The sequence below is a fragment of the Myxocyprinus asiaticus genome, chromosome 19 (assembly GCF_019703515.2).
Source record: "Myxocyprinus asiaticus isolate MX2 ecotype Aquarium Trade chromosome 19, UBuf_Myxa_2, whole genome shotgun sequence".
NCBI lineage: Eukaryota > Metazoa > Chordata > Actinopteri > Cypriniformes > Catostomidae > Myxocyprinus > Myxocyprinus asiaticus.
Window position 1 is genome coordinate 6,511,324 of NC_059362.1, and position 20,353 is coordinate 6,531,676.

Consider the following 20,353-nt stretch of genomic DNA (forward strand, 5'->3'; position numbering starts at 1 on the left):
ACACATTGTTTTTCTTAAGTGGGAGGAATAGATTTTTTATGACAAATGTTCAAAGTGGGCTCACATTGACTGATCCAATCACAATGGAGATTAATTTGTTTATAGAATATTTGAGATGTTATGAAATGCCAAATGTGATTGAAATTAACAGAAAATGGTTAACCCTTTTCTAAAATGGTCATTTTGAATAAGCGTTATCTTAATGTGTGGTGCAAATTGATCCAGCAGATGTATATAATTCCAGTCAATAAGATGGTTTGTAGAATGAATAATTTGTAAAACTTGATAAATGAAATAAAATCAATTAAAATGAATATCAAATCAAATCAAATCAAATCCCTTTATTGTCACTCAACCATATACACAAGTGCAACAGTGGGTGAAAGTCTTGGATATTCACCCATCAGAAGGAACGGGTTACATCCGCTACAGAGACGGAGAGTGAACTAACCTCTGTAGCTTCGGCCGCGAGAGCTCTCTCCATGAGGGCGGTGTTATTTCCCTCGAAACGAGCATAAGTAGTATTTAGCTCATCCGGGAGAGAGGCAGTGGTGTTCACGGCGGAGTTTTAATTCCCTTTGAAGTCTGTGATATTAATTCCCTGCCACATGCTTCTAGAGTCGGTGGTGTTGAACTGTCCTTCAATCTTGTCCCTGTACTGACGTTTGGCTGCTCTGATAGTTTTGTGGAGGGCATAACTAGCTTGTTTATGCTCCTCCACATTCCTAGAATTAAAAGAGGAGGTCCGCGCATTAAGTGCCGCACGATCATCGATATTAATCCATGGTTTCTGGTTAGGGTAGATCTGTATTGTTTTGGTCGGTACAACATCCTCTATGGACTTCCTGATGAAACACGTTACGCTATCAGCATAGACCTCGATGTCGTCATCAGAGGCAGACCGGAACATCTCCTAGTCCGCATGATCAAAACAGTCTTGTAGCATAGAATATGATTGGTCCGACCAGCACTGAATCGTTCTGAGGGCGGGTGCTTCCTGTTTCAGTTTCTGCCTGTAAGTGGGCAGAAGCAGAACGGAAGAGTGGTCCGATTTGCCAAATGGTGGGCAGGGGACGGATTTGTAGCCATCCCAGAAGGGAGAGTAGCAATGGTCCAAAACCCGGTCGCCTCGCGTGTTGAAACTGATGTGTTAGTAGTATTTCGGTGCTATTGACTTGAAGTTGGCTTTGTTAAAGTCCCCGGTCACAATGAACGCGGACTCAGGGTGCACGGTTTCCTGCTTGCTTATTCTCACATACAGTTCCTTGAGTGCCCGGTCTGTGTCGGCTTGTGGCGGGATGTACACAGCTGTGATAATGACTGCTGTGAATTCCCTCGGTAGCCAGAATGGTCGACACAGAAGCATGAGAAATTCCAGATCAGGAGAGCAGAAAGACTTGACAGAATGTACGTTCCTCTGATCACACCAGGATTTGTTGATCATAAAACATACACCACCACCTCTGCTTTTACTTGAGAGGTCTTTCGCTCTGTCCGCTCGGTGCACGGAGAACCCCACGGGAGTCTGGAATCTCTGCAGACATCCAAGTTTCTGTTAGGCAGATAATGCAGCAGTCCCTCGTCTCTCGTTGGAAAGAGATCCGTGCTCTCAGCTCACAGAGCTTGTTGTCCAGAGACTGAACATTTGCCAGTAGATTACTGGGTAGCGGGGGATGATGTGAGCAACATCTTAGTCTGATGAGAACGCCAGCTCTCCTTCCCCTTTTCTGCCCAGACAAAGGGCTCCGCTATCGTGTTTGTAAACAGCGGGTCGGCACTTAGGTATTTAAAGTCCGGTTTTCGGTGTGCTATTGCAGAACCAATGTCCAAATATTGAATAAATGCAAAAATAAAGAAACACATTTTTAATATACTGTATATTGGGTAAAAAGATCTTAAAGATATAACAGTATAAAAGTCTATAGGATGTTGTCTCATCTAATGAACTAAGTAAGAAAAAAAAAGAATTAAGTGTAGATAGACTGAGGCCTCAGATATCAATGCAAAGAGCAAAAAGAGAAGAGAAAAAGGAGAGATATTTGTCCGAACCTATATAATAAAATGTGTGCATAAGCACTTCCTTCCTTACGCAGTACACAAAGTCTCTGCGAAGCTTGCTTTTCATGGTGCTCCTCTGTGAACAGTACTATTTAAGACATACAATTTTTTATCATAACCATAACAAATTCTAGCACTTGGTATCATGAGTTGTGGGGCCTCTTTACTTGCGATGTTCATAAAACATCCATTCTGTTGAAGTTGATTGGCTATGAGGCACCCCATTAACAAAAACATAGTCACATTCCCATGAAGGAAAAGATGTTTAGAGAGAACAAACAGGTCTTATTTATACAAGTACATGGCACCCAGACCTTTTTGGAATGCTGGGCCTGCAAGGAAACTTGAAACATATTTGCATCTTACGCATTTGAAATGAACATCGAGTCAACGTCACAGGTTGTAACGTACAGGGTTTAGCATTCCATTGAATTGAAGTGACTCTACATCACGGGTGTTCTCGATAGTATTCATGAGAAGGTGTTGCCTTTACCCTTTAACAAGTGAGCGCCACAGGTGTCATTGCCATGCACGTGACCAGCGCTTCCATCTCTCAAGCGCCAGTTGAGAGAGGTGATAGTACCATGACGTGGGTCGAGTTCTTGTAATTCAGCCCAGATTAGCATTCCTTCTCTAAATAGGCTTTGTTAACACAAAGCATGAGCTCTGAATCACATGCATGATTATGTAGACCTAATCTGGTCATACCAGCCCCTGATAGTGTATGCTTCCAAAAACAGAAATTACCATGAGCTGCAAGTGGTTAATGGCTGCAAGCTGGGAGTAGTCTGACAGGAGAGACAGCTGGCAGTGTGAGAGCATGTGGTGTCCTCTGCATAAATTTGTGTCTGAAGCTCTGTGATTCAGCAGGGTTACGGGGGGTAGAGTAAATGTTTCCAGAGAGCTGAGATGCTTTTGTCATTATTGCTATCTTCCAGACAAACGCCTCAGGCATTGTATTACTACTGTTTTTTGGATGTTAACCTCTGTAGTTTTTGGCGCATTCCTTGAATGTTGTACTCTTATTCTTTTTTTAAGCATTAGAGGCACAAATCCTTTTTTTGTTGTGAGAAGTATTAGATTTGTTAGATAAACTGTTATCTAACATATAACTACCCTAACATGAAAAGTAATTATTATTACAAGTTGATTATAAAACACAGACCCTAATTTATTATGTAAAACCTTGTACCGATTTTGTGAATGAGCTCGTCATGTCCCTGTCGGAAGTTGATGGAGGGTCCGTTGGCCGTTACTGCTTTAACAGAGAAGATGTCCTGTGGGTACGAAAGAATGTACAGCACTTTCGTCAGCATTGTGCTCACCTGCTGTCCCTCGCTGTAAATCAAACACAACTCCTCATCACCTCTCCTCAGCACCACGCTGTTTGCTCTTGTCCTATCTGCCAGCTCAATGAACTGTTTTTCCACCTGGAATATATCATCAAACTTCTTAAACTTTCCGATGTCTGTAATTATGTGAGATGTTGCTCCCATATTAACCATCAGCCCTTTGTGTTTCAGTTCGTTAAGTTGACAGTCAAACAAATGCATGTTCATCTCTGTCCTCTTCTTTACCGGTTCCTTGTTTTATGTCGAGCTTTTGCAATAGCTACACCCCTGTGTCTGCCTTTTGTGATGTTCGTTCAAACATGCCCAGGCCTTGTGCCCCTTTTGACCGCAGTTGTAGCACGTAATGTCCGGGTCAATATTTCACTCTCTCGCCCTTCTCTAAAAGGAATCTACGGCAATCGCTCTCACATTATCATCACTTCAACTGACGTGATATTTTTTAATGTTCTCAAAACTCCTTAGCTTGATTTTGAACACTACATTACTCTGCGTAATGTGCATGGCGAATGGCTTAAATGACCTTTAAGAATCATTGCAATCAAGTGTCCATCACTGAGTGTCTCTTCAGCATTTTTCAGAGCAGGGATGGCCGTTTCTGCCCAAATAATGTAATCCGTAACACTTGCAGCTTTCTGGAGGGATGTTAATTCTGTGTACTGTATATGTTTATTACACACATTTTCCCTTTACCTGTATAATGGTCCCTCAAAATCTGCAGGGCTTTTCTTCCATCATTCGCTGCTTCTCACATAACGAGAGAAAGACTTTTGTCATCCAAAAACCGAATTAATTCAGCATATGCCTCCTCATTTCTATCATTGTTGTCTTCCTCATCCTCATCATCATTTGGTGTAGTGGATTTCAATATGGCCTCTTTCAGCCCCAGCAAACGCAGGTGGCTCAAAAATTTGTCTCCCAAAGGTCGTAATTCTTCTCCATCGTAACAACTTATGACTTAATGCATTGTGCTGCACTTAAGGCTAACACTCTTAAAACAGGGCCCATCACATGAACCAAACAATTAAATAATCCCATTCCATTTTCTCAGATTTTACACAAATTGTTTAAGCAACCTTAAGCATTCAATTCTGTAACCTAAATTATTGTAAAACAAAATATATATATATATAAACAAATTCTGTAATTTGTGGGAAATTTAATTAGCAATATGTACAAACAAACATTTGGTCCAAAACTAGCAAGCAGTGTCTTGATTTTTTTTATTTTTGGTTTTGCTTGTTTTGCATAAACAGTAGAGGGCAAGTCATCATACCTTTGTCTGTTTGTATGGAGTTCATCCATATGATAATAATGATAGCCCATATCGTTGCTGTGTTAGCAGATGTAGAGGACTTTGGACAGGGGCGTAGCAGTCTTTTTAAAAGTGGGGGGACACAGCTGTCATTAGGTGGCTTGCACAGACCCAACACTTATAGTGCAGTATTTTATATATTACAGTATATATTAATATACAAGTATGATATAAGTATTATATACTTGTAGAATTATAAAGATTCAGGTATTGCAAAGTAAATGCAAGATTTATCAAAATTAACTGCAAAAATAAAGGGCATCTTTTGGAGCACTTGCTTCTGTTTCACACATGACAATAAAAGACTGAGCACAGGGGGGCCTGGATAGCTCAGCGAGTATTGATGCTGACTACCAACCCTGGAGTCGAGAGTTCGAATCCAGGGCGTGCTGAGTGACTCCAGTCAGGTCTCCTAAGCAACCAAATTGGTCCGGTTGCTAGGGAGGGTAGAGTCACGTGGGGTAACCTCTTCGTGGTTACAATTAGTGGTTCTCGCTCTCAATGGGGCACTTGGTAAGTTGTGCATGCATCTCAGAGAGAAGCATGAGCCTCCCGTGCTGTGAGTCTCCGCGGTGTCATGCACAGCAAGCCACGTGATAAGATGTGCGGATTGACTGTCTCAGAAGCAGAGGCAACTGAGACTTGTCCTCCGCCACCCAGACTGAGGTGAGTAACCGTGCCACCACGAGGACCTACTAAGTAGTGAGAATTGGGCATTCCAAAATGGGGAGAAAAAAGGGGATAAAAAAAAAAAAAAAAAAAACTGAGCACAAGCTGGTCCTTGAATAAATTATTTAATCAATGCCAATAATGCCAATTGTGCATGTGCACAATTACATTTTTTACTCTGTGCTTGTTCATTGTAGGATTTAAATTTATCCAAGTGACTCGAGTGTTTTGCCTACGATCACCAAAATTCGTTCAGATCCATTTCTGGTGATGCCACCTGATGATGTCTTGTGTGAAATTAGTCCTACAAAGAGACAAAGCAAATCTATCATTTCTACAGTTTGTGAGCTGCTGAACTTGACTTTTATCAAAAGACTACAATACTAGTCTTATCATGAGTTTCAATAATGTCCATACGTTTTCATATATAAAAAAGCGTGTCTACATATCTGTTGACTTCAGTAAAAAGAGTTCTAAGAACACAGCAGATCTATCTTTTTTCTTACAGTTTGTCGACTGCACACCAACATATAGTTAAAAAACAGGAGCTGATATTAAAAATAGCTTTACATATTTAACACAGATCTAGTAATCCGCTTAAATTGGCAAAAAGTATCGACCAAACTTTTACCTCACAAACATAATGTAAAAAGCATAACTTAATGAAGACTAAGGCACGACATAAACTCCACTTACGTGTGCTTAAAAGAAGGATTGTCCTTTGTTTGTTTTTTCTGCAGTGCATTTCACGTAATGCTGCCAATCAAGAACAATATGCCGATAAATAACTCTCGTTTGCGTGTTCCTCGTCTCGAGATTATTAATTTAGATCAACATCAATGCCGATAAAAAACATGGATAAATGAGCATTGTTGAAAACAACTTTGTAGAAATGAACAGAGCCGTGTTGATTTGACTGTCTGACGATCTATTACGTATGGGTTGTTTCAGCTCATGAAACTCACCTGTGATTGGCTGAATGGTTGCTCAATCAGCCCAAAGTAACAAAACACAAAGAAAACTGTAAACAAATCCACCATTTGGACTCGGTATGGGTTTAGCTTGGAAAAGTGTGGGGGACCGAATCACATTTTTTAAAGAGTACGGGAGACGTGTCCCCCATGTCCCCACTGGCTGCTACACCCTTGACTTTGGACATCTGGGCATCTCTCTTGAGTGAGGGGAGGCCATGTCTCCCACCCTGCCCTGATGATTAGGGCTGAACCATGTGTCTGATCGTATAGAGCTGTAATTTCAGCATGACCCAGACCTGTCATTATTTCTCAGCAAACCTCAAGGTTATTTATGCCATGATCTAGTATCAGAATAGTATCAAAGCAGGCGCCTCAAGACAGATACTTTCTGATTAAGGCATGAAGATAGAAACATTCTGCTTTTTTGAGTTTGGCCGCTGCTCTGTTTATCTTCTGATGTGCATTTAATATTTCTGTATGCATGTTTTTGATGCAGGTATTTGATGGATATTCTTCCGGATCATTTGGTCACCCATTCACGCAAAGCAGCTCAGAGGTAATTAAACATTTCTGAAATGACTCTTGTCTCATTCCACAGAATATAACTGGTTAGTGGTTACTAATAATGTGTCTTAATAGGTATGGTACAATAAAGCAACAAGCAATGTCTTCAATGTTGATTTGAGTTTTGTCTGAACCAGTTCTGACGGCGACTGCAACAAGACATTTTGGCAGTTGTTTCTATTTTTGTCAGGTTGTGCTGGGTAGCCCTGCTCACAGTGAAACTTAATTGGTCCAAAATCCTGCTCCATATACTGTAGCTTTATAATAGAGTGCAACAGTCAGGTTCTAGATGTAAAAATCCCATTTATTTTCTCCACACAGAATGTGAGGTTGAGATTAAGCAATGGTGTATGCTTTTGTAGAAGCTACCAGTCAGAGTGATTTCAAGTTCAATTGTAAAAATTATTGTTACTACCCAAAATCTTTCAAGGAATATTCCGGGTTCAATGCAAATTAAGCGTGACAAAGTAACAGCATAAACCCTAAAATAATACACAAGTTTTAACAGAAGAATTATTGTAATTGCTTTTATAAAATTATAAGCTTCATTACTCTGCGTAATGTGCATGGCGAACGGCTTAAATGACCCAAAAAAGTGGCCCCATTCACTTCCATTGCAATTCCCTTACTGTAACCTTGATTTTTCCTTTGTTTTAGGGTGCTTTCACACTAGCACTTTTGGTGCGCACCTGGGGTTGAATGACGTCAAAGTTCGGTTTGTTTGGACAATGTGAACGCTATTTTCCGAACTCGAGTGCACACTTGCGAATTGCACCCAGGTCCGCTTGAAAAGGTGGTCTGGGTTACAGTTCATGTGAACTCCTGTACGGTTCGCTGCTGATATGAACTCAATTGTACCAAATCACAGAAGTGAACCGCTTGTGATGACATTGAATTTGCATCTTATAATAATGCATTTCTCCTACCTACTTGTGTCCAAATACTCTGCCTTCAGAGAGCAGCTCACATTCTTCACATATCTTCCAACACATCCGCCGGCTCGCGGCAGACAAACACTAATATTCATCACATCATTGCACATTCAATGCATCCGCGGGAGACAAACACAAGTGTTCTTCTGTGCATGGCAAGTTTTCATGGTAAATCCAAAGAGACAAACTTTAACACTTCACTTAACACAGTGACGACATCTTGAGTTGTTACCTAGTTACAGTGGTAAACAGCTGCCACTTGTACTCACGTTGATGATGTAATCAGACTGCGGTTCGGACCCAAATAAATATGATGTGATCAGAGACCAGCGCTGGCAGCGGGAGGGGGAGGAAACGAACTCGGGTTCGGTGTAAGCAATCGAACCAAGTGTGAAAGCACCCTTAAAGAAAAGGAGGTACAAGTCGAATTAATTTTTTGTGGTAATTGATATTAAGCCACAAATGCTGTCGATTGAGCTTAACTTGAGTGAAACCCGGAATATGCGTTTTATAGAAATCCTCCAATCATAGAAGTCATTGTTACTATCGAAATGGAGGCAAAAGCATGAAGCATTGTGAATGGCATAATAAAGTTTCCTAACACTCTCAAACTATTTATGTATGTGAATATTTTGCAAGAAAACTTCAAAAATGTTTATGGTATTTTCTTGGACTATGTCGATACAATCAAATATGGATATATATTGCGATATATATATATCTTATCCTGTGAGAGGACGTTCCCTTTTCAAAGGTCTCACACTGCTGTCTGAACAAACTGCAAATCTGTTGACATTATGCAGTGCAAACAGGCCAAAGAGAAGGTGGGGAAATCCCTAGAAAAGGGGAAGGGTCTTCATTTCAGCCTAATTTATTTTCCTTCAATTCTAGTTTTAATATGGGGATTTGACAGAGCAAGACTGACCTGTTGCACTCATTTAGAACAATACAAGCTGTCGTAAACACTTTTTTTCAATGTAGTTTGCTTTGCAGGTGTAGGTGAGACAGAATACAGTTGAAATGAGAAAATGTACCTGTACAATAATTCTCATTGACAATTATTATTATTATAGTTCTAAAAATGGTGTCAAAAATTGTCTCATGGTGTATTTTCTAAAAAAGTTACCAGCTGTCCAACTTGCTTGTGTATGTGAAGTTCCCTACAGTTTAGATCAAATATATACAGACTATATAATTATTTCATTAAATTGCAGTCATTTGCTATTCAGTAATCATGTTAGTGTTATCTAAAGCTACCAAAATGATCTTAAGTGAATTATAAATGGCATATTACAGAAAGCTAGACTTGAGTTATATACAGAACTGGAGACTATACTATCTATACTACAACTTTATTAACTTTGGGCCCTTTTCTTTATGTCTATACTTCTCCCCATCATCCCCCCTGCTTTGTCAGCAGAGGCTGGACCTCTTTGCCAAATTGCATTCCACAGCACCACCTGAAGGCCATCTGTGGGACTGCAGCTTGGAGAGCCGTGTGTATGTGCAGATGCCAGACAGCCATGTCATCAGTGTGCCAGTCAAACAGGACTCTGTGGTTGCTGATGTTCTCTCTTTGGCATGCAAGGCAAGTCCACATGAAATTAGGGCAAATTAGTGTAAATTAGCTTGAATTTGTCACAGGGTTTATTTGCTTTAAAGATGAAAGGCTCCATGAAATCAAAACGTTTCATGAACTTTTGTGCGTTTTAGTTCATATCTGTTAGTTTTGAGGTCACCATACGATAGTGTACTCCTAAGAGTATACAACATTACATTTTAGCAGATAATACACATTTTTAAATTTCTCTCCTAGGAAAAATATTTTAGACTCCTTTCACACTAACAAACGTATCCAGATTTGTGTCCAATAAAATGCTTTCAGTGAGAATATTCCTCCCCATAATACCACCTGCCTTTGACTAGCAATAGCAAGCAACAAATCATTATTCAAATCATTGAACAAATTAAACTAAAGGCTATTTAAAAGGGACTAGATCTTTGAAATGCCTTGCCCAAACTTTGTTTTAATATGAAATACATCAACAAACAAAAGATATCTGTGCCTGTCAACCAATTTCATGGGGTCTTTAAAATGGTTTAATAATTCCTCGCACATCGTGTTTGAAAGTGTTGCTCTCCATATGAATTTAGTGGGGCTTGTTAGAACTTTGATGTCCTGTGTAGGTAAAGCAGTTGGATCCAACTCTGAACTGCCTCCACATGAAGAGACATTTGAGTCAAAATGTGGAAAGAATCACTCCAGCGCACACGGACCTGCTGAGAAACCTGGTGAGACTAAAACGCATTTCATAAAATGGAGAGTTGCTGCTGTATATAAGTCTGATTAGAGGAACTGTTGTAAAACAGCCAATGCACACACACACTCACACTTGTGGACACACATCAATTTAATTTTACATTAATGCGACAAGTTGTGTTGCTTGACTACGTTTGAAAGCCTACAGATGGCAAATTAATTATATTAATGGGTAAAAAAAAAAATGGTGTTATTGTGCTTTTAATTATTATTATTATCATAACTGTTAATTAATTTCAATTTTTAAGCATTGGTGTCTGTTATTATATTGCTTTTGTTGCTGCTTAGACATGCAATAAACCACAAGAGTCTAGCCATTACAGTCATTTTACCACAGTTAAGGGAGTTTACAAGGGATTAAAATCACCATTCTTGATGCCACACATTCTACATTGCTTTGGTTAAACACTTAGTAAAACTCAGCAACAGGACATGGTTATAAATTTGAAGCAGAACCACCAACCATCTGAACTTCCTGAGTTTCCTTAACTTCCTCAGTCTGACATAAAACTGCACCTCACAGCACAATTTCAAGAGCATAACACAACTTTCTGTGAAAGAGAACTGTTGTGTTATATTCTACTGAGCAGATCTATATAGCATGAAATATAATTTCAACCTTAATCTTATACCCCTTTTAAAAATACAGGCAAGATCAGACTGTTAACAGCTGAAATAACCATTAAAAACACTTGACCAGTTTTGGGCACTTTGATGCTAGTTTTAGATGGTCACTAATCATGGCTACACTGCCCATTTAAAAGCCCATCTTAATATTAAAGATGGTCCAAACTGCTATTAATGTTTATAAATGTTTATTTTGTGTTATAGTTGTTTACAACCGCACTGTATTACTGTAGCTAATGAGGAGTCAATTTATTATTTTAAACAATATGTATGCAAAAATAAAATAAATTAATAGATCATTTTTAAATAAAACTTTAAACTAAAAATAATTACTTCTCTTTATCCATTTAACAGAGAAGAAATTACAGTATTACATCATTATAACAATATTAAACATGATTTATCTTAATTACCTTTTTAAGTGATTGAGTAAATATAAGAAAAATGTAATTTATTTTATGTTTCACTTTGGTTTAACAGGTCTATGATGAGCTCGAAATTTGGCCTCTCAATGTGTTCACCTTGAACATGTCCCGTCCGGACACAACCATAGACTTTGGTGAGTTACAGCAAGATCAACAAGACAACAGTTAACACCTATCCTGTATCTGTCACAAATTCTGCATGAATTCAGCTTTAAGGAATCTTTCATTCAAAAATGAAACTTTCGTCATCATTTACTCACCCTCATGTCGTTCCAAACCCGTATTACTTTCTTTAAGTTTAGCAGAAATCTAAGCTGCTCTTTCCCATACCACGAAAATGAATGATACTATTGCTGTCAAGCTCCAAAAAAAGGGAACACTTTTGTGCTCCACGGAAGAAAGAGAGTCATACATGTTTTTGTATTGGATGAGGGTGAGTAAATGATGGCAGAATTTTCATTTTTGGGTGAACTATTCCTTTAATTTTGCCAAATTGTTGTTGAGTTGTTTCTGGTTACTGCTGTGGGATAATCTGGTGGCTCTCTGCAGGTTTTGCAGTCACAGGTCATGTGGATGGCGCCAGGAGAAGTCGTGTCTATGTGAGTGAGATGAATCCTAAAGGCCTGGCGTTCACTGAGGGTAACATTTCAATATTTCCTCTGCCTCAGTAAGATTCTAAATGGTATGATAGAATGATTGAAGGTGCGTTCCATTCAGAAGTGATCATCTCTATACATTATGCCCTTTGAGGTCTTCACCCTTCACAATGAGAACTTTGGAGGGTTGAATGGCTCAAAAATAACAAGGAACCCACTTCTGTTTGGAACAAACATACATGGCTGCATTATGAAACTGAGTGTGTTGGATTTATTTTTATAATGTGATTGTTTTTGTAGGTCTCAGGACAGGAGATGAAATCTTGGTTCTAAATGGCGTAAGCGTGGCTTCTCTGGACCTCGGCTGCATGCAGAGCTTCTTCTGTCAGCAGGAACTCTGTCTGGTCCTTAAACGTGAAGATAACAAAGACGACCAAAGCTCTGTCTGGCCAGTCTGTGGGCTTAGTGACCCTGATCACCCACCACCTCCTCAGTGCATTGCCATTCACCAGGAGCAGTTGAACACAGGTACTGGTTATAACTCAGATTTTACCATTCTACTGTTTTATATCTGCACACAGAGTAACATGCATCCTGCTTTTGTTCAGTAACCCTACATGACTAGCAGAGTGTGACACATATCTCATTTGCTGTTTGACTCTTATTGGGGTTCTGTGGGGTAAAGTAGTATTGTCTAGATTTTAGTTTTGCTAGTGGTAGCAAGACTCTCATCCAATTTAAATATGGTGGTGGTCTACTACTTCTCATGTGTTTGAAAGCCAACTTGCATTGCGTGATAGACGCGATAGGCTATACTCCAACTTTCAAAGTGCTGCATAATATCGATACTGACGCAGCTACATCGATACGCACATCGGCAAGGAGAACATGCCGATGTATCGACGTATCTGTCTTTTGAACACTGCCCTAATGTCATGTATAAAATACAATTTTTAATGTACTTGCCAATGATGATTTTTTTTAACAGAAAGACTCTGCATAAATGAGAATAATCATGATATTGGGATAAAATAATTTCCTTTGGCGTAAGTCCCGTCCTATGGTTCAACGCTCAGATTCTCACTCGAAACATCAGATCCTGCCGGAAGATGATGACAGCAGGGGAGAGGAACTTACCCGGGAACAACGTGCATAACGAGCCATGAAAGACAGCTGCAAAGCTTATAAAGCAGATGCTGGATTATGATTGGATGAGATGCCTGAATTGAATGAATAGTGTAATGCTTTTACGAGTCTTCCTGACAGAACTACCGCTATGCTTCCATTTGTACCAGAAAGACTCAAAATATATATTTGTTCTGTAAAAAACCTTCAATGGTTATCTTACTTTTTGAAATCTTTAAGTGACTGAAAGGTCAAGGGACTGACGAATGCCAAAAGATGCAGATCAATAGGGAAAATATGTAAATGCGATTAATGATGTGATGTATGCTACCGAAGCTTCTGTTGAAGCCTGTCAAAACCACAACACATAGGAATGTTCCATGATGTGTGAAGCTTCAATCAACTGAATATTCGGTATATGCTTTGAAAGAAGCACTAATCCCAGAAAAGTGAAGTCTCTATACCAACCTTCAGAAAACAGTAAAAAAAAAAAAACACTTGTTAATGCAACCCATTTAAAATACTTAATCTATTCCAAGTCCAATGCTAAATTCCACTAAAAAGGGGCATTTATCTGCGACGTGCTCGCCTTGCATTATGATCATTGTACATTAAATATAGAACGTGATACGCATTCACTGAATCAACGTTAGCGAATATTTAACAGGCATATTAATTGAAAACAATTGAATGAATAGTGCAGGACCAATAGAGCGACCCAGCCTGTTCTAAACAGAATTCACCAAGTAAAAGTTACTTAACATATTAAAACAGTCAGGAGATTGTTGAAAATAATTAACAGGTAGGCTAAGCCAAATCTACGAGAGAAAAAATGTGCTGAAAAGTTGCACGTATTTCACGATGTGCAGTCGTGCATTAACCATTGATCTAATATGACAGCTGTTCGGTAAAGAACATTAACCAATAACAGTTACGATGTAAAAAAAAAAAAGTAGCTATAGGATAGAAAAAATAGGCCTGTGATGTAGCCTACAATAAATCTAATTTATCCTAAACATGACTTGCACACAGAATAAAAGATAGTTTAACCCGTTAAGTTTTCTGCACCTCGTTGGAAATAGCCACACCTAGCCTAAAACAGTCATTTTCTAGGCTACTTACTCAAAAGCATACATTTTTTGATGAGCAAAATGAACAAGTCGACATGGTCCGGTGAAAGATGGGACTTGACTCACCTGAGGCGGCTATCCTGCGCTTGAAAAAGCCTGCACAGCGGAAAAAAAAACTTACAAGCACGCACAGATTTAAAGAAGACTCAAATGTGAAAACATCCATAGGGACATTCAAATGTTTGGAAATCCGATTCCCGCACCACCACCGAGGTGATTTCATAGAGTTTGCTTGTCTAGCGAGAGGACATTTTCCTGTGCGCGCCACGAGTGAGAGAGGGAAGAAGCACCTGCAGCCTGAGGTGAAATGTATCTGCTCCAGATATCCTCTTTTTTTAAATAATATTTGTATTATTAATTCTATTTTAAATATGTAACATTCATATGACAATAATTTATGCACAGCCTCTGAAAAAATATAAAGCCAAACGTAAATGTGTAAAAATGTTGATTACAAATTAAATGATAGAAATGCAATCAGTAACGTCATCTCATAGATTACATTTTTGGGGTAATCTAATCAGATTACTTTTGGATTACTTTCAACCAAATTCTATTTAATTTTATGTCACATGCATTTGAGTAGAATAAACATTTTAACATGAAAGTACAACGAGGAAGAAAATGTATTTTTTCTTTCTACTAACAAAAAGAGCTTCTTATGACATTGTTTAAACATGCATTAAACATTAAATGAATGGAATAAATGTTAAATCTAACAGGGGCAAAGTTTATAATTGAAAACACTGAGACATCAAGTTCATTTTAAGTGCATAAAATAATAGCAACATTACAAACATTATTGACCATAAAATCAACAGCAACGATGTTGCCTGGGTCAAAGCCTTCATCTAAAAACACTTTTAACCCTTACTGCTTACTGATAATCCATTGCCTATTCTAAAGCTGAGATGTAAGATATTATCTTTTGAACAGCAAGAATACTCTAAAAGAGCAAAATATTTTAAAACAGCAGAGTTCAACCGAGTCACACAAGGAACAACTGTGTCAAGTTTTTTCAAGTTTCATGCAGTGGACTCCACTGCATCAGCAGCAACAGTAGAGCGATGGGCTTTGTTCCATATTGCTGCATATTTTGCAGTTGAACTATTGTGTACCCTGCGGGCAGGACACTTAGAGATGGCATCCACTAGATCCTTTGAAGCAATTAAGTTCAATGTGTGAGCTGCACTCCATTGGTGAGGTAGTAGGAAATAATATGTTTTTTTAAACATATTTAATTCATTTTAAGTGCATAAAACAATAGAAACATATCATGAACAAACAGGAATGAACCTGAAATCAACAGCAACGACATTGCTAGGTCAAAGCTAACAGCTCAAAATTCTGACAGACACACTTACTTTTATCCCTTACTTTGCACTACTTAATAATTGTCCATCACCTATTCCTTTGCTGAGGTGCATATGTTACTGTTGCAACATAAAATGAGCACATGCTCAAAATGTTCATCTGTGAGACTATTGCACTTTGGTAAGTATATGATGATATTGATATGAAAATGATCAATAAATAAATTATAAACAATTTAATGCAGTTGCCTTGTTAATATGTAATCATGTAATCTATAAAAAGTAACTATAGTCTGATTGAGTATTTTAAAATTTAATTTAATCCAATTACAAGTACTTGATTATGTAATCTGATTATGTAATACAGATTACATGTAATCCGTTACTACCCAGCACTGTTGAGGGTTGCTAAGAGATCAGACTTTTATTGTGGATGATGCAACACGCAAAAAATACATAATAACTTACACTGAAGGAGGGAGTAAAAGCACCCTGGCAACCACCCAGAACACCTTAGCATTGAGGCAGTGAGTTTTGCACAGGCAAACACTGGGCAATAATCAAATTTTTGGCATAGTAATTATACACTTTTTGTCTTTTGTAATAAATAAACATTGGAGCAAAGAAAGCACGTTGGTTTTGCTTTTTCTTAAGATGATAAGCTTTGTAAAATAATATAAAAAGACAAGCGACCATCTAAATCAGCCCTGCATGTAGAGCTGTTAGTGATTTTAGATCAATGGTGGTTAATAAAGGTCAAATGCATTCAAGGGTCAGCCTATGACGGGCCGTCTCCCCAGAGAGTGCACTAAATAAATGAGTCTTAAGTGTGTACTGTCTATCACCATGATTATCCATGTCTCACTTCAATAAAGCTCACTCTTTAAACAACATCTTTCCACGTGTTTCTCTCCCTTAGATCCACCTCAAGTGCAGGAGGCTCCAGAGAGCTCTGTGGCGCCTGTGGTAGAGGAGCTGAATGATAAGGCAGAGCGGGGCAGAAAGGTAAGCCAAGGGTATGCACGGCTCTGCTGTTGTCAGAGATTTAGGAGGTGTGAGTTGCTTGTGTTGAGAGAGTGACTGGTGTGATCAGGATTACAAAAGGTGTTGTGAGGTCAGATGGAGAGAGAGACGTGCTCAACAAAATACCAGAGCTCTTACAATGCACTTGGCAGCTGCAGACAGCAATATTTAACTTTAATTGCTTTATTTGAAACTTAGACTTTTGAAACATTCAGTACATGGCAAGTAGAGCAGTATATTTAATATTTACGTTATATTTAATATTATTATTGCAGCTCTCTGCAGTACGTGGCTTTGATTTGTCAATCTTAGTCAAATATTTTTGTTCAATGACTGCTTAAATGTATAATTATAAAATGTTACTATAATAAAATTAATCAATGTAAAATGATTTTAGATAATTATTGAAATATGATAATTTATATGCATTTGATAAAATTATTCATTCATTAAATAAATAATACATTCATTGTAAACTCATCAAAGCATTTTGAAAATTTGAAAAAACTAGATTAAACTAGATTTGTACTTCTTCCATAAAACAGTTAGTATATATTTATCAACAATAGATTTTTAGATGAAATGATTGTATTTCTAATTGGAAAAAAAAAATCAACTTTTTAACCCATTGAAGAGCAAGTACATAAATATCGAGATATATATAGTATATAAATATTAAAAGTAAAAAAAAAAAAAAAAAAGAAAAGTTTTAGTTTTATCTTCCAGCCCTAATGATGAGTCGTGTTGATTTAAGTCTCTCTCTGTGTTATTTTTTATTGTTATTTTTTTGTAAGCAACATTACAGTGACCAAAATGTTACAGTGACCAAATCTTTCACTCCTGATTTTGTCGGAGGTCATAATCTAACTGTTTTTTTGTAACAGATCAGCATGTGGTCATTTAGACTGCTTATCCAAGATAACACCCCCACACACACATAAAGTGAGTGAGAGAGAAAGAGATTAGGGTCTACCTGCAGTGGATAGAATGCTTTGGTTTGGTTGTTTATGGTGTTGTACATGTATAGAGGTAAAGTCAGAGGTCATTTTTTGGGTGCGGGATCAGAGCAGTGCCGGAGGAGAGGTAGAGGAATTCATGCTGCTCTCTCCACTGCCGTCACTCCATAAGATGCTCAAGAACACGCTTGCGATGCTGTTGGATCATATGAGGTCATGTGTGGGGTGCGAGCGGGACTCAGATTACTGGTACTCAAACCTTTCTCTTGTTTTTTCTGTGTGTAAGTGTGAATGTGAATGTGAATGTGTGTATGCACTTACTGAAGCTATAGTTTAAGGACAAATTTGTCTCCAGAATTTAGATGAATACTTCAGGGGTAAATCCTTCAGGAACATCTTCGTTTTGAAAAATAATTAAAACATAAAATAAAAATGTATTTTGGGGGTATGTTTATGGTGTGAGCTTTTATTTAGAGTAAGGTTTTATTGTGTTTGCCAATAACAGTCCTTGAGGGTATTCCAGAAAGCATCAGAGTGAGCGGTTCTGTCAGAGTATGGTAGTAACCATAGCAACTTACACTGTGAACCTAACCTGCTCTGGCGTTCTTTTTTTCAGGTAAATGTTATTACGTTTCAGAGGTTGTCAGCACATGCAGATTACGCATAATATTATACTTTTAAAGCATTATTATGGTATACTGCAATCTTTTCCTCACAAATCTTCTTCTGCCCGGCCTTTCCAGTCTCACACAATGTGGATTTGCATTCAAAAGTGAACAAATTGTGTACATTGTGCTTTTTTATACTGTAATATTTTCAACATAAAACACATTGGAAAGGCCTTCATACTCATCACTGTAAAGAAAGGCTTTTATGTATTTACTTCTAGCAATATAAATAATTTTGTTTTATGATATTAATATTATTAACATATCTACAAATATCACAGAATGAAACTATAGAATCCACATTCTTTTCACAGTTCCTTCAGTCGATGAATGTGAATAAATTAATTAATAAAATTACATTCCATAGGATAAATATGCAGGTAATGTCTGCCAATTTAGAGCTTTAACAATAAAATTCTTCACTCATTCTTCTTCTTCAGATAATGTGTGATCAACTCATGGACCACAGATGTAACATAGAGGTTAGAGATTTTATTTCTTATCACTAGAGTTGTGGACTCAAGTTCGGACTTGGACTCGAGTCCGAGTCACGAGTCCAATTTTAATGGACTTGGACTTGTCACGGAATTGGATGCATTTTTACTCGGACTTGACTCAGACTCGAGCCTTTAGGACAATTTTTTTCAGAGTCCAGCCGAGTCCATGGCATTTGTGATGCAATGAAAAAAATAAAAATAAATAACGAAACAAAAATAAATGAACACATCTCTTTCTGCATGCAGCTGTTGCACTTTCTGAAGTCATAGATGTAGCCAAAGTTTGTTTCACCATGTTAAGCAAACACACGCACACACACATACGCACGTGCACAGTCACACTCATCAGTCAACCAATAGGCTACGCTTAAATGTTACTACGGAGACTACTGTTTAACATCGATTACCGAGGTGGCTGGCATGATGAAAACATAAAGACAGGTATGTAGCCAATGTACTAGAAACAAAGCAGTTTTGCACGGCACGGGACCTGACAACTGGTAAAATAGCACATGCCATTTGTTCAGCCAAAAATGTGCTTGCATTGCGGTTTCATTGTGGTTAAGAACTTCCAATGACAGTTTACTAAAAACAACATTTTGAAATAAAATTTCAGAAAAATAGTTTTAATATTGGTCTATTAAGTCTTTTTAGGAATAATGTATCCACACATGTAGGTTTCTGTAGTCTCTTGTGGTCCACGCAGTGTTGTCAGCTTGAAATGGTGCATAATAGCTCAATGAATTAACTGTGTAACTTTTTAAGTAGTTAAAAAAAACTTTATTGCTAAAGCAGACAGCAACTCTAAACAGATAAACAGCACCTAATTATTATTGATTTACTACTACTTCATATAACAAGTTGAATTTAGTTGGTTATTACATTTTTATTTTAAAGATTTAGTTTTTTTTTTTTTTACCACCGGGTAACTTATGCACATATTGTTTTTAGCCTATATCTCTGACACTTTTGAAGGACAATGCTGTTTTTTTTGTTTTTTTTTTGTTTGTTTGTTTGTTTTTGTTTTTTGGGAATTGGGAATGCCCAATTCCCAATGCGCTCTAAGTCCTCATGGTGGCATAGTGAGTCGCCTCACTCCAGGTGTTGGAAGACGAATATCAGTTGCCTCCGCGTCTGAGACCGTCAGTCCGCGCATCTTATCACGTGGCTTGTTGAGCGCATTACCGCGGAGATGTAGCGCATGTGGAGGCCCACGTTATTCTCTGCGGCATCCACGAATAACTCACCACGTGCCCCACCAAGAGCGAGAACCACACATTATAGTGACCATGAGGAGGTTACCTCCTGTGATTCTACCCTCCCTAGCAACCAGGCCAATTTGGTTGCTTAGGAGACCTGGCTCGAGTCACTCAGCATGCCCTGTATTCGAATTTGCGACTCCAGGGGTGGTGGTCAGCATCAATACTCGCTGAGCTACCCAGGCCCCCCAAGGACAATTCTGTTCAATTTCTGTTCAGTTCAATATTATTCTTTTTCATGTTTTTGCAGTTAAAGAAGTCCTCAGTGAAATTCTTTGGTTGGTATTTAAAGATTCCATAATGATTGTAGACTAACGCGGCTGCCACTCATGCAAATATCAAATGTCTTTTATCTTCAGCGTCAGCTGCTACTAGACGCACACGAATGCATCTGGGTTTTAGGTGCACGAGCAGCATGCAGAACTGTTTTATGCTAATTAACTATGTCTGTGTTAAATAGCCCTAATATTAGCAGTGGGCTTTTCCAGTGTTTTTGGATGTAACATTTGCAATCAAATCGGTGGATGTGACTTCTCAGCGAGTGCTAATTACT

At 38.2% G+C, this 20,353-nt stretch overlaps 1 protein-coding gene across 2 annotated transcripts in view; it reads left to right on the forward strand.

The window, feature by feature from the left end:
- LOC127409877 (rho guanine nucleotide exchange factor TIAM2-like) overlaps positions 1–20,353 on the forward strand; it is a 58,612-nt gene that overhangs the window by 12,441 nt on the left and 25,818 nt on the right. The window contains exons 8-14 of one of the 2 annotated variants that reach the window (XM_051644801.1): positions 6,862–6,921; positions 9,279–9,449; positions 10,049–10,153; positions 11,289–11,367; positions 11,783–11,872; positions 12,130–12,357; positions 16,317–16,402. In XM_051644801.1, coding sequence (XP_051500761.1) covers positions 6,862–6,921; positions 9,279–9,449; positions 10,049–10,153; positions 11,289–11,367; positions 11,783–11,872; positions 12,130–12,357; positions 16,317–16,402 — 819 coding nt within the window. The remainder of the gene's footprint in view (positions 1–6,861; positions 6,922–9,278; positions 9,450–10,048; positions 10,154–11,288; positions 11,368–11,782; positions 11,873–12,129; positions 12,358–16,316; positions 16,403–20,353) is intronic. The other variant, XM_051644802.1, reaches the window with a different exon arrangement.